The following is a 15,909-nucleotide window of genomic DNA, read 5'->3' on the forward strand; positions in this document are numbered from 1 at the left end:
CCAGTTGTGTCACAAACATCCCTGAACCACAGACCACTACTTTATTAAAGCTTAGAAAGACACCCATTTCACAAAGGCTGGAAAAGAGCCATCAGATAATTAATAACTGCTGATAAATTTCAGCCTAATTTATTTTATTTATATTTATAAACATTTATAAATAATGATATAAAATATAATTATTAAAATAATTAATTTTATTTAACACCCACCATAAGATGCTCCAGAAATAAACAGATATTAGTACGACATCAAGCTTTCATCAAGTTTCAGTGAGAGCAATGAATAAAAAAAGATCTGATGTTGGGCAGCCTGAAGTAGTCCTATCACTGGAAAAATACTCATTTTCCTTTACACCATATGAGATGCAAGAAACATTGTAGATCAGAACAGAGCACCTTAAATTGAATCAGCAGTTCAGCTTTTACTTCTTGGGCCATTTGTTACTCCTGTTTTTGTTTGTTTGGTTGGTTGTTGTTGTTTTAATTATTATTGTTTGTTTTTATTTGTTTGTTTTGTTTTGTTTGATTTTTTTTCCTTCCTCAAGTAAGATACTTACTTTAAAATAAATTTTAAAACCATGAAAATTCTCAGGGACTGCTTTGGACTTTCAATATGCAATTATAATAAAGGGCATTTACCTGCAATAAATTAGCTTTTTCAGCATTCCTTTCTTTGTTTGGTAAAATAAGCTTTGCTATTGTATATATCCCATTTGCCTGGAACAGAGAAAGGTCAACATTAATAGCATTCCTTTGCACAGAAACCACAAATAAAAACATTGCTACTTCAGATAAATCAGAATCTAATACAAATTTCCAAGTTCTCAACCTCCTGAATTATAAACTGAAATAACTTAAATGTACATAATGAAATCGTCTTTACATTCAAACAGATACTACAAGGTGAGCTTGCAATAAATATCATAAACTAGAGAGACACCAGAAGTGGTAGCCTGAGTCTGTGCCTTTGGTGGGATTTTGTGAAACCCATACTGTTTTTGTGGGATTTTGTGAAACCCATACTGTTTTTGTGGGATTTTGTGAAACCCAAACTGCCAGTTTCCATTTCCCTGTAACCATGCTTTTGTCCTCCACTAACATATTATGTCCATCACATTGGTTTGAGAGATGGGCACTAGTGGATTTAGTTGCAGTACAGCTCCCAGTTACCTCATAAGCTCCCTACTGGGGACTACTCTTCTCTCTAGCAGACTTGAAGGGAATGTGTGTCAGCTCTGCAGATGCTCTGCTGTAGCTCCTGACACATTTTCTTCAACTATTCATGAAGGCTGGATTTAACCTAAAATTTTAGCCAGTGGAATAGAGACATTGAGTCATAAACACGTTCTGGCCTGCAGGCTGCTACCAAGGCTGTAAGTTCAGACAAAGACAAAGGATGGACAGAAAGAGGGCAGCTACAGCAGAAGCAAACGGTTCTGAACAGCCTGAACCAGATATCCTTTGCTACTGATATAAACCTTTAGAGGGTATTTAGCTTTACTTTCTATACAAGTTTCAGCACATAACTAAAAGTGCTGCAACTCTTCTCCCTCTATCTATTTTTAAACTAAGTTTCTTCGTCTTGTTCACCATACAACCCTAAATTACAATAGCACAGAGAAAGAAGTAGGATTGAAAATGAAAGAGACTGCTGTAGTGTAGAAATCTGTTAAAATGAACACACTTGAAGCTTTGGCCTGATTTGAAAGGGGGACATTGGCTGATATTTTGACAGAGGGAGACATCATTGCCTTTAAACAGAATGAGTGGGGGAAGAAGCTAAACTCGAAACATCTTATTTCCAGCTTGTACATTGTCCCATCAATTTTCAGCAATTTTAACTGACACCACAGTTATCATGCACTGCTGGAGCAACACTGAAAAAAACTACTCTATGTTAAAATCAACCTTTCGTTTCCTAAGTCTCCCAGGTGTTGCACTGTTTTCAAAATATATCTAACTTAATAAGTGATGTTTTACTTTGATGAAATCAGACTCAGCATTAAACATATGAAGTTATGTTATTCAGATAAAAAGACAAATTTTGTTTACCTTGAATTTCAGTGCTTAAGATACATAGAAAAAAAAAATAGACTTCCATTCTTTTCTGCCTGAACAACAGTTTTTGAAATGTATACAAATGTCTTTACCTAAATACCTTCTTTATCATAATTAAGATAACTCTGTTTTCTCAATTCCTTTTAAGAATAACTTCGGCTGGGTTTTAAAATAAAATGAGAGCTTTGATCACTGACAACATACAGGGTATAAAAGTTGGATATGGATTTTAGCTGATATTATTGTCCTAAACATTGATGTCTTTGGCTATTCATGCAATACATAGCAGGGATTTTTAAGAACAGTTTTCAAATCCATAAGTCCCAACTGAAATATTACATTTTAAAATGTAGTTTAGAAACACACCCCTGGGGATGGAATGCCAGGAAGCCATCTCAGAAATATCAGACTCTGAGGAAAAGGGAAATTGTTTGTGAAACAACAACACAACAACATTAAGCTGCACAGTTTGAAACTAAGAATTTGTTTTTCTTAGTTAATTCCATGATGACACTTACTACTATTCTGTTATGAATACAGCAAAAGCATGGCAAGAGATGCCAACCAAAATATACACTAAGTAAAGCTGTTTATTATCCCAAACAGCTAGATACATACGTTGATGTCTTTGTCCTTATTTGTTTGTAAATGTATACAGATGCTGTTATATAAAATGTATATGAAAGTTATATAAAGGCATATTGTCCAATCCCTTTAAATTGCATTTGGCTTGTTAATTAGTAGTGACCAGTAAGAACAAATAAGTAAAATTATAAACCACAATGCCTTACTTAACTTAATAAAGTCTTCCTACCTGTACTACTTGGTAAGCGTTTGTATCATTGAGCACCAGTTCAGTAATCGCAGCACAACAAGCTAGGACAAAAATTCAGATGTAACATTTAGGGCCAAATTCATAAAGAAATTCAGATGGCATGGTGAATTAACCTTGCCTAAGGGCCAAATGCACACCCCACCACTCATTCACTCCCCTTCTTCAACAGGTGGGGAAAAATAGGATAGAAAAGCTCATGGGTGAAGATAAAGAACTGGAAATAGCTCACCATTTATCATTACAGGCAAAATAGACTTAACTTATGGAAAAAAATAATTTAACTTATTGCCAATTAGAATAGATTAGGATAGTGAGAAACAAAGATTAAAAATTAAAACACCTTCCCCCCCCCCCCCCGCCACCTCCTCCTTTTTTTTCCCCAAAAGCATCTTCATTCCTTTATTCCCAGCTCATCTACCCCATGCCCCAGCAGTGGGGGGGGATGTGGGAGGGTGGCAGATGAGCGTTACAGTCAGTAGCTAACAGTTCCTCTCTGCTGCTCCTTCCTCTTCATACTTTTCCTCTGCTCTAGCACGGGTCCTCTGCACAGGATGCAGTGTGAATACCTGCTCTGCCATGGAGCTTCCAATGGGCTGCAGGGGAATCTCTGCTCCAGTGCCTAGAGCACCTCTTCCTCCTCCTTTTATGACCTTGGTGTTCACACTGCTCCTCTTTTCCTCTCCTCCTCTGCTCACTCAGCATTTTTGCCCTTTCTTTAACACATTTTCACAGGCACACCACCAACTTTGCTGATGGGTTCAACTTTGGCCAACGATGAGTCTACTCTGTAGCCCCCTGGAAACAGCTATGTCCAGCACAGGCTGACTCCTACCTCCCAGAGGCCACCCTTGCAGGCGTCCCACTACCAAAACCTTGAAACCTACAACCAGTACCCAAGAGATAAAAATATAGATAGGTACACCCATCATAACTAGAAGTCTTCTGTAAATTCAGTGCTTATGTACAACTGTTTTACCTAGGGGTCCTTAAAGAAAGCAGAAGTAACCCAAATATATGCTCCATTCAGGTAGTGCTTTTGGTAAGGCACTACAGTCTTTATGGATGTGAGAACTGCTAATGCAATTCATTTCACATTACTAGCTCCTCAAAGGTAACAGTGATAAAGCATTCAAAAGGTCCCTTCCAACACAAACCATTCTATGAGTCTATGATTATGCTACATCTTTCAGGAATATTCTTCTCATGTAATCCTAGTAAGGATAGTTTCCACGGTCCTTCTGTAATCACTAGAAAAACATGATCCTTCAGAAGACATTTCAGAGCAGAGACTTGATGTGATATTTGATATTAAAAAAATCTCCTCTTAAAGGAACTCTCTCCAGAGCTACTGAATGATCCTCAGCTGACTGTATTCATCTAAAGACAATCTTAGAAATATCACTCTGAAAGATTTCCACTGTAATGAATTTATGACTGATCTATCATAGTAAGTTTGAATAGAGGGAACAATGTGATCAAATAAAACTAATCTCAAGCCAAAAATAAAATCTTTAAAAATTGAGACATTTATACAGGTGGAAGAAATATATGATTCCCATGTACATAATATTTTATACTTTGTTTCTTTCTAAAAAAAAAAAAAAAAAAAAAAAAAAAAAGTGTGCTTTTGAACATATGTACTGGTATTGCACATTTAGAAATTAACACAGCTTGACTTTGTGCTACCCCTCCAGGTGGGAGTATACACACTAGCAGGTAAAAATGTTTATAATTTCAATTTTGAAATATTTTGAATCCCTTTTTACAGGTGTAAGTGAACACACGACTGAGGATTACACCTTGTGAACGAACCTGCTTGAAGGGAGAAAGTATTTTCTTGTATCTCATCAGAACTCAAATCATCTGACAAATGAAGACGTTGGATTCTGCCTGCTGCATTTGCACTAGATAAACTTCCAACTGAAGAGCGATCAGAAACAAGATTTCTTTCCCTGAAAGAATTAAATTGCAATATAAAAATGGCTTAACACATCTTTGTTAGCCATTTCTGAAGTTCTGAAAACTTTTTTTCACTACACTAATAATGTTAATTGTTAATACAATTTGAAAAAACAAAGAAGCCTTTAAACAAAAAATCCCTTTAATTCATTCATTATTTACATTCACTATTTTAGTTCATTAAATAGGTGTCTAATTATAAGGAAACTAAGTAAACACTAATAACATTTATAATCTATTCATACCAATATATACACTGAAAATATGAAAAACTATAAGAGAACAATGCATAGTTGAAAAAAATACTGCTTATTCATTATGTTTTAAATAGTGTTTTAATTTTTATAGACATCATACACAGCTGAACAAAACAAAGATTCTATTTGATAAAATGGAGTTTAGTAACATAAAATATGAAACAGTCTCACATAAGTGACAGGATGCTCAGGAACAAAAACCTACCCCTGTAGTATATGAAGGAGGTGCTTGATTCCACCCCAAACACGGATTTCCGCACTAGTCTCAGGGTCTTCACAAACCTGAACCAGAATCCAAACTACACTCCATAGAAGCTTAATATGATCAGAATGGAGTAAACTGAGTAAAACTGGAATTCCTTCATACATTTTTACTTGTTCTTTGACCTGTGACTCTGCACATAGGAGACGTAACAACTCTGCTGTTAGCCTGAAAAAGTCAGTAAGAGATTTAAACAATAGCTTCATCATTAATTTTTATTGCCTGTTAGAAAAAAAAATATATATAGATATAGATATAGATATAGATATAGATACAGATATAGACATAGATATCATTTTATCCTTCGGAAAGGATGAAATTATATTTACTATTGAATTTGACTAAGTTTTCCACTAAAAAGACAGACAAGCATACACAGCCAGCATGGAGGTGGCCAGGTGGACTACAATCACTCAACCATTCATATTACCACCTTCTTGCTAATGGCATTACTACAAGTAGCACTGTATGTGTGAAGTGTGTGTACAAGTATAAAGTCCATCTGTTAAAACAGAATAGCTCCACAAACAATCCAGATTCTTCTCCAGTATGTTTTGAATATTATGTTTACAAAAGGATTGGATGTATTATTAAAAAATTTCATACAAGATTTTCATTAATTTCAGTGTAATTAAGATGTAATTAAGATGGACTTTTCAGTGAAACTGTGGTTAGGAATTTTCACTTCCACTTGAGACCAGAAAGCTGCATGTATGTCTCATGAAACATAGGAAAATCCCTAACTGAACTTAAAGTTATTCATAACTAGCATTCAACTTTATCAGCTTCCTGCCTATATTCAAATTCCAGTTTTTATAACACCCCTTTGGTTTATATATAACCTAAATAATTTCAAATGCAGAAAGTAAGTAGCATATTTTCACATTTTCATTTTATTTATCTCTGATAATATGGAGAATAATTTGCATACTAGAAGCACAACTTTTTTTTTTTTTTTTTTTAAGTCTTCAGAATTATAAATGTGGATAGTTTATGTGAAATATCAACTTTGAAAGCTATTTGTTTCTTACTGAAGTGCAGATATACTATGTTCAACTAGCAGGCTTAGATGAGATGAAAGTGGATGTTTAAAGATCTGTACAATTTTGTGATTAGAGGGATTTGTGGTCTTATCTAGCCTCTGGTATAAACTACAGCAGCTATATGTTCTTCAGTGTTTTACTATTTTATATTCAATATCGAAGGAACTGCCTGAGTTCAATATACTTTCCATCTAACCATTCAGGTTTGACAGCAGCAAAGATACATCAAGAAAATCTTCTGCTGTCACTTTTTGGTAACATCACAATTTATTTGCACTGCACTGTAGGCCATCAGCAGAAAGAGAAGAGACAGCCTATAACACAACTACTAGAAGAGATTTCACTATATCAATATCTGACAGAAAACGCATAGGTTTCAGAAATTTACCCTGAGAATCTTAAAGTGGCACTCTATCTAATTCCTCTAAATAAACGTGACTCTAAATGAAAAAGTCAAAAAATATTTTAACATAATTAATCTACGAGCAAAATCTCACCTTTTAGAAAGCAAATCGTATTCATGTAATATCACCAGCAAGTTCTCAACAATGGTGAGCTCACTTATCTTCTCCCTACATTCTGGACTACAAATTGATTATTTCTGGCATTTTTATGAAATTAAATCATATCAAAATACACATTGCTCTTTAGTCCCATTCCTTATACCCTGTTTTGACTAATATTTTTTGCCTCAAATCTTATCTAATAACGACATCACAGATATTTAAAGACACAAATATACATTGGCTCAAGACTAACAGTGTAACAATTTTCAATTTTCTCAGTACAAAAAAAATGAATGTGGACACCTGAATGCACAAAAGTAAAGTTGAAAATAATTTACTTCATACTAGAAATTAAGAAAATTAGTTGTACCTTTAGAATAAAATATAATTTATGCAAATGTTTGTAATATACTCCATATACTGTCTTACTGAGTCAAAATGTGAAACATTTAAATCTGTGAAGAAATTTAAATGGAAGTTGCAAATGTATGCATAAGATTCAAATTCAAATTCATACTGATAATTAAAAAAAAAAAAAAATGGAATAAAAGACATTTGGGAAAAGAGAACATCCAGAGAAAGGTTAGTAAGTAAATTTTTATTGATCTTAACAAATTGTATTATCATTTTCAATTTTATAATTTTCCTTATACTTTTTCATCTTAAAGATAAAATTGTTAAACAAGTCTGGAAGACATTAGGAATTAAGTCTTTAAGAGTAAATGATGCCGTATCTTCCTTTTTCATTTTCCCCATCCCCACCCACAACAGAGTAAAATAATAATAATAATTAAAAAAAAAAAAAAAAGAAGAAAGAAAAGAAAAGAACCTTATTTTCATTGAAACCAGTCATTTTGTGAAGAAAGGGTACATATATATGGATTTGGGTGTATGCATTCACTATTCACTGCACTGAACAATATTCTTGCTTGCTATTGTGGGACACATATATTAAGTTCAGCACAAAAGACCTTCACATACAGAGAATTCAGTAAGAACTACAGAATTCTGCACAGGGATTACAAAACAGATTCTATGACTCCAGCCTTGCAAAGCTCTCCACACTAGCAGCAAGTGTGCTGCGAGGACCAAAGTTTCCAATTAGTAGCTAGTAAAACCTTTTTAACTTTTCATTTTTACTCATTCAATGTAAAATGAAGCAGACTTCCTAGCCTTCCACAGAACAAGACTTGATTTGGAAAAAAAAAAAAAAAGTATTCCTCACAAACAAGACAAGGCATAATGTGTAAAGACATAACATTAAAATTCTTATTGTGAACAGCAGTACATTATGTTGAACCTACCTTTCTGCTAGGCTAATCAGGGCAAGAAGGGCACCTAAAAGCACATTACTGTCTCTGGCAGACAACAAATTTACTAAGGTCTAGAAAATGAAACATCAAACAAGACAAATGAATATAAATGATTCATTTTCCTTTATGACTCAAACATATAAGTAGTTATTTATTGAAATACCATAAATTTTCAAAATAAAGTTACCAAATACTTAAAGAATACATTAAAAGTCTTAGGTACTTTTAAAGTACATTTTAGGTACACTAAAATACACTCTTAAAGTCTTACAATACACCCAAGTCTTCGGACGAACAAGGACGTTTCATCTTTTTAAGGATTCATCTCTCAAGATTTTTTAAAATATCTGTGCACTTTAATATAACTTTGTAAACAACTGTTCCTGTGTAAAACACTTCAGAATTCTAAACCAAGTCCTCTTGAAGTAAAAACTTAATTTTAAGCTTATATTTAAACCATACAGTAGATAATTTAAGACCATATATATATATACATTCTTAATGATTTATATCAAAGTAAAATTCTTATTTGTCTAGATCCTCTAGAAATGTAATCCAGTCCTATCTGATCTTAATTGCCAACTGCAGCATAACAGAATCACAAAGCACTACTTATACTGATCTCAATCTCCAATGTTACTATTTTTTCCCACAAATCAGCAATAAAATACATCAAGTGTAGATCCTTACACTGAGAGTAATCTCTAGCAAAACTGACACACAATGTTGCCTAAGTGAAAAATCAAAGCAGACATTTCAATTCATATCATAGGATACATAGTCCCAGACAGTGTAAACATGGCTAGTATTTTTAATAGGAATGAGTTTAGTTCAAATATTTAAGAACTAATTTTCTCAAACATCCAATAACTATGCATTGAGCCAGTTAGTCACACAGAAGAAGTAATCTTCATGATGCTCATTCACCACAATAAAAGACAGAACTGAGATTATCTTACTTTACAAACTTGACATTGTAAGGAACTTAGTGCCAACTAGATCAAATCTGAAAAGGAAAATTCATTTAGTTAAGTAGCTAATTGGTTATGATTAGCAATTTTATAAAGCACTTACTTTATGTGCTCCACTTGCTATAACCCATTCTCTTTGATCTTTAACAGCAGCAATCTTTTGAAGAATGTCTATGGAACAAAGGAAGTTGCACATATTGGAGCTTTACCACTCAGTATTTTCCATTTTACTTAACAGATAATAAAATAAAACACCAGATAAGTTATTTGAACCATGACTAGCTCATTTTACCCTGTTACTTCAGTGCATAGAGGTACTTAGAGGTATTAAATTCTTAAGAAGAAATATTAAACCTAAAAAAAAGGTTTTGCTTTCTATAGTTTCAGCTACCTTTATAATTATGTGATGATGACAATAATGAATATAACACCTTAGTTACTGACCCTCTCAGGTATTTTAAACGTTTTTAAGCCTCACATACAAATGTCATAAGTGCACTCAAAATGTATGTTATTGGCTACTTACATGTCATGTTGACCAATTTGTCTATATCATGCTGCTGCTCTCCATAATCAAGATAGCTATTTGCTACGGTTTCCATATACTATACGTGGGGAGAATTAAAAAAAATAAAAGTGCATTAAAAATAAGTTTTAGCTCATAAATCTAGAGTGTTATGTACACAAGTTGCCTGTAGGTGGTGCAGCTGTATCATAAAAAAAAAAAAAAAAAGTCTGTAAAGTGACACTTTTGCTGTTAAAACTTATCAGGGTACAGAAGAGATCTTGGAAGTACAAGAATTCAAAAGTGTAAAAATTCCACACGAGGAAAATCCACTGAACACCCCTAAATACAAAGACTTTACTTCTAGGGCCATATTCAAGATATGCCATAATTCACTGTTAAATGGGCAGATTCCACTCACTGAAGAATGAGTATTAAAAATCCAGCAGTAAAGCAGTGTTAATATAAAGCATCAACAATACAGTAATTGGTTAACAATAATATTCTGTAATGCAGAATTACTGTCGTTCCCAGTTTTCAGCCTGTTCAACCATTTTATCACTATGCTTTCACCTTCGAAAAGTCATTTGCTAAAATTCAAGGTGCCTTTACATATCTTCCTTCAAAAGTCTATAGTTCTTTTTTTGACTGAACCAATTGTACTGACTTTTCTAATCCTTTCCCCACTTTAGGGGGCATTTTTTATGCCGTCCAAAAGGAAAGTCTTCTGTTAAATGCTGCTAGATTATAAGGATATAAGTGCACTGTGTACAAGTTTTAAAAATAAAAAATAAATAATAATAATAATTTAAAAAACACCGTTTAAGTGCAAACACAGGAATAGATTCACTTCTTTCCATGAACCAAGAATACACTTTTTTTTTTTTTTTTTACAATATATTTTATTCTAATCATAATAAACTGATATTCAACACAATGGGTAAAGGTACTGTTCTGGTTTAGCCAGGCAGGCAGCTAAGCACCACACAGCCATTTGCTTACCACCACCCCACCCCATGGGATAGTGGAGAGACTCAGAATAAGGGTAAAAGCTCATAGGTTAAGATAAAGACAGTTTATTAGGACCAAAAAAAGGAAAATAAAGGCAGTTTAATTGGACTGGAAAGGAAGGGAAAATATAGTAATAATGATGATGATCATGATGATGCTGATAGTAATTATAATAATAAAAGAAAATACAAAGCAAGTAGTGCTCAATGAAATTGTTTAACATCCACTGCCCAGCTTGTCCCCAAGCAGCTGTCCCTAACTCCTGCCAGCCAACCCATATTTATTGTTCAGCGTGACACCACATGGTGTGGGACATCCCTTTGGCCACTTTGGGTTGGCTATGCTGGTTCTGTCCTCTCCCAGCTCCTTAGGCACCCCCAGCTTCCTTGCTGGCAGGGCAGCACGAGAAGCAGAAAAGCCCTTGACTCTGTGTAAGCACTGCTCTGCAGCAACTAAAACATCGGTGTGTTATCAGCATTACTGTCTTCCTAAATTCAAAATGCAGTGCCTTAACAGCTACTAGAAGGAGAAACAATTATATCTCAACCAAAACCAGGACAGGTACTAAAAGGAATTTTACCTGAGCTAGATTTTCAATCCCACCCAAGGTGTGGAGCATTTCCTAAGACAAAGAAAATAAAAAGACGAAAAAATAGAGTCAGAATACAAAAGGCACTACCAATGAGACTACACGAACATAAATGCCCTGTTCATTATGAATGTTGAGAAACCTTAACTCTAGTGATCCAAGTCAATGCATTTTGGAGATGCTTAGCTGTTTCAGAGTTTAGAGTTACTTACAGTAAGTAGATAAGTAAAAACACAGAGGTGAAATGTGAAAGATTCCAAAATTAGAACAACAGTATAAGCTTTGCAACACATGCAAAAAAAAAAAAAAAATACACAATACAAATATCTTAACAGATGTCAGGGGCTGTCTTATTAAGAATGGCTATAACAGACAGAAAAAAAAAAAAAGAAAATCTGCTTGTTCGTAATTCTTAAAAGTAGGCTGCTAGGGGGAATAGGTAGCTTTTGGTTTTCTTCAGTTAGTAAGTTATGGAAATTTTACATATCTGTACAGAGCAGTAAAGTCACATACACAGTCTAGGGCTCTGGGCAATGACCGAGACATCTGTTACGGAGATTTATAGGTTCTTTATTAGGGTTAGCAACACCAAAACCTACAAAAAACAAATACCAGAAAAAAATAGCTACCCAGTAGCAGTGCAAGTTATCTATTGAAATCTGTTTGCAACTCACTTATATCTTTGCATATAGAAATACAGGTGCATGTATATATTAAGTACGCATCCATAAGACTATACACATTTATATACACATGCACCAACACAAGCATATGCATGATGTTATATGCATCCTCTTGTCCAAGAAAAAAAAACAATACTTTGATATACTAACCTGGTAGCATGGATCCCTTATTAATAATCTCAGGCAGATTAATACTCTAAGAAAATGGATGGATGGAGCTTGATCAATCCACTCTCTGTAACAGAAATATCCAAAACATAAACCAAATACAATAAAGAAGTGCAAAAATACTTATACAAAAAATTTGGATTCAGGAATCGATCGACTAGAAGATTATTGAACTACAACAACTGTACAATATACCATACTGTAGAATTCTATGCTATAGACCTTTTATATCATTTGTATTCAAACAGATAAGTTCAAATAAATTGATTTCATTATATGAACACTAACAGCCAACATTTACTATCACTGAACTGATGCTGGGTAGTACATGCTTATCTCTAAGCACAAGCTGATCATGCTTTGGTAGAAACTTAAGTGCTTGGATCAAGGCCCAAAAGGCACAAGCACTAAAAGCACACATCAAACTTCAGCTCACAACTTCTACTTACATAAATACATAATAAAACCACATGGGTGTTTCAGAAGTTAAACTACCTAGATTTGAAATACTTATTTTTAAATGATCTTGGGTTTTAAAAATTTGAGTACTATTAGTCTTTGGATTTTTTTTTATGTTGTTGTTCTTGTTGTTTGTATGTTTCCAAATAGAATTTCCTCTTTTATGGTTCTACACACAGTTCCAGCACAAGACTTGGCAGAAAGCACAAAGCATCCAGGGACAGCAGTCCTGCATAAATACCAGAAACGGAATTACTATTTCCATTGTCTGTTATAGGTATATATCACCATTTTCTTTTTGGAAAAACAAACAAACAAACAAAAATTCAGATATCTTTGGGGAATTTCTTTTGTTAACTGATAGGACAGAATCTGTATCTTGGCAAGCTTCCAAGGAACAGAAGTCTGTGACGTGGCAGCTCTCTTACGCTTTTATCATTTGCAGTTGGGAATGATGCCAATGAATGGCTAAAAATATTTTGATAAAAATAAATGTTTTATAAGTAGAAACTAGCAAAATCTCAGCCTTTCCACGCCAACATTCTGCCCAAAGTAATAGTGTTTTTCATTATGCTTCCATACTTGGCCACTTCAAGAAGTGCATAACTTTCATGGAGAGTGAACAGCAACCATATACTGGCAGGCAAGAATTTGTAAGCCAAATTAGAAAATTATCCTTAGCTTACTTTAAATGGTGGCTCTACAAAGTTATACTTTAAAAAAGCATTGACTCTTGGCAGATGTTAGTTTCTTTAATTGTGCAACACATCTGTCACATTTCTGAGGGGAGAGTAATTCAGTGACAGTAATTCTCTGAGCCTGGTTAACATTTGAGAACCTATTCCTGTTACTAGAGACCTTAGTGTATATCCAGCATATGCCAGCAAGATTATTTTTTTTTCTGCCTGCTTAGTTACACTCCTTATCCAAACAACTTAAGTTGTACTCATCACGGTGATTTTTTTTTTTTGCCAACAGAACTATCTCCAACCAGTGACATTGGTAAGTGGGTGCGATTTTTCAATTTGCACCCCAAACAACATAGCTATGCAATTAAATTATGTAATGCAGGTCAGGGTGACAACTTCTAAGGCCTTGACACAATGCAACGGCAGTTGTTCCAAAGTGAGGACACTATCACAGCCACGGTAAAATATTTATAAAGGCAACTAAATCACCTTTGTAAGGTGATTACTTATCCTAAGGGTCTGTCAAATTTATTAATATATGCTTGTTTCATTAACCTTACACCTGGCTGCTTACATTTATAATACAAGATGCTAGTTTTGGTGTATCATTATAATCATCAACGGGTACCAAAGAAAACAAAAACTAAAATATGAGCTAGGTATGCCATAATGTATAAATAGAACTTGTTATTCTTTGTGTCTTCTTATTCTTAAGAAGTTACTCTTAAACACTTAAATTTTTGGCAAATGAAGCTGAGTCTCTGATGTGACACTGGTAGGTACTGAGATCATAGAGCTCCCTGGAAAAAAAAAAAAAAAAAAAAAAAAAAAAAGAAAGAAGGAAAGAGGTTCCAGGTTCCAGATTTAGAAATCATTTAAATGATTTTTTGATTTGTCTTAAAATCTCCTGCTATTTAAATAATCAAAGATGAGATAATTCCCTAGTTAGATCTGCAGAAGTGTCTAAGTAAACTGTGAATTTTATGGTGGTTTTCAGGTAGTTAGATAAAATCAATTTGTTACATATTAGCACATTTAAACATTTTAGGATTCCTCCTTTAAGCTTCTGTGACATTTAGGATTTTTTAGAAAATGTACTTTGGATTGAAAAAGGAAAAATACATCATACAACAGTGGTGTATAGTAACAGAAATCCTGAAAAATACTTTTTTTCCAGAAAACATCTTTCTCTACTCCCCTATTTTTAGAAGGTCTTGCACATTTTTCTTGCTCAACCAAATGGCAGCAGCATAAGAAAATACATAAATATTTCCATAAAATACAAATAAAAATCAATAAAATAAGAACAAAACTATTTGGAAAAAGAAACTATAGATTACAAATACCGGATATGGGCAAATGATCAAAGGAAACATAGCTGATGTTAGAATTCAGTCATCCAATTTTTTTAAAAGATACCCAGTCCTTCCTTCTTCCATCCCAACCACCCAAGCATTCAAAGCTAACCCCAAAATGACTGTTTAAAATATTAAAACTAAGATTATGTAGAAATGTGAAGCTACTAATTTCCACATAGAGGTCTACTGTTGAACCATATATATACCAGGCCTTATCCACACATGTTGGTTCTCTAATTAAGGCAAAAAAAGTGATCCCTCCTTGGGTATGAATGTGTTGAATATACTGACCTGCAGGTAAATCTGTTCTTAACTAAAGCTGTAAAGATCTCTTGAAACAGCTTATGTCTGGGATGTTTGCTAAAATTTCTCTCATTCTTGTAGGTCACACTAATAAAAAATATAAGAAAAATGCTGAATTGGTAATTATCTTTTAACAAGCCAAAACTTAACACTAGCAAGAAAAGTTAAGAAATATCATATGAGCACTTACAAGGGAATGACATAATTTCAGATTTCCAGACACTAATATGTATGGAAGAACAATCTGTCTCTTGGATAACTTGGTACTACTATAATGGAATATTATAAGCTTTCCAAATAAAGAAACCATCTTATTTAAATTGGATATATTAATTTTCAACAGTCCACCCTACTGAGTGGAAGCATGCTGCTCGGAGGAAAGCACCGGGATCAATACAGAGCTCACCGGAGGCACGGCAGCTCTGTAATTTGAAGTTTGCAGCGGGGGAATTGGTGCCCAATCACTCAAAACACTTAATTGGAAAGTCAGGCCAGGGGCTAGGCTGTAGCGAGGCAGCCCTGCAGCCTCGCGGCTGTTCCCCGCAGCACCCACCCGTGGCTGTGGCCGTGCTGCCCACACAAACCCCAGCGGGGCAGAGCTGCTCCCCTGTGCTGTCCCGCGGGGTCTGTGTCTGGGACCAGCCCTGGCTCCCCACAGGGGCCTGAGAGGGCTCCACCGCCTGCCCTGGACGCACATCTCCCGGCTTTGCCCTGGCAAAGACCAGACTGCTCCCAGGCTGAAGGCCAGGCTTGATGTGCAAGCTCACCCATCACATCTAACCATGCCATAGTGCTATTTGTTAGAGCTGTGGAAAGCAGACATCCAGCTTTGATTCCTTTCCCCATGTAGTTCCTGCAGTCTCTATACCTCTCCCCGAATGGGAAAGTACATGTATTCTTTTAAAACCATCTTAAAAATGTTAATGGCTGTGAAGCAC

General features: G+C 34.6%; 1 protein-coding gene across 2 annotated transcripts in view; it reads right to left on the reverse strand.

Annotated features, from left to right (window-relative positions):
* Positions 1 to 15,909, reverse strand: part of NEK10 (NIMA related kinase 10) — a 103,066-nt gene that overhangs the window by 81,036 nt on the left and 6,121 nt on the right. Inside the window, exons 5-15 of one of the 2 annotated variants that reach the window (XM_084508487.1) lie at positions 14,960 to 15,058; positions 12,145 to 12,229; positions 11,303 to 11,344; positions 9,733 to 9,811; positions 9,310 to 9,377; positions 8,227 to 8,306; positions 6,914 to 7,000; positions 5,317 to 5,541; positions 4,708 to 4,847; positions 2,875 to 2,936; positions 642 to 719 (exon numbers count right to left, since the gene is read on the reverse strand). In XM_084508487.1, coding sequence (XP_084364613.1) covers positions 642 to 719; positions 2,875 to 2,936; positions 4,708 to 4,847; positions 5,317 to 5,541; positions 6,914 to 7,000; positions 8,227 to 8,306; positions 9,310 to 9,377; positions 9,733 to 9,811; positions 11,303 to 11,344; positions 12,145 to 12,229; positions 14,960 to 15,058 — 1,045 coding nt within the window. Of the gene's footprint in view, positions 1 to 641; positions 720 to 2,874; positions 2,937 to 4,707; positions 4,848 to 5,316; positions 5,542 to 6,913; positions 7,001 to 8,226; positions 8,307 to 9,309; positions 9,378 to 9,732; positions 9,812 to 11,302; positions 11,345 to 12,144; positions 12,230 to 12,384; positions 12,427 to 14,959; positions 15,059 to 15,909 lie in introns of those variants that run through there. The other variant, XM_084508488.1, reaches the window with a different exon arrangement.

This window comes from Aythya ferina (genome assembly GCF_964211825.1).
Source record: "Aythya ferina genome assembly, chromosome: 2".
NCBI classification, from domain to species: domain Eukaryota; kingdom Metazoa; phylum Chordata; class Aves; order Anseriformes; family Anatidae; genus Aythya; species Aythya ferina.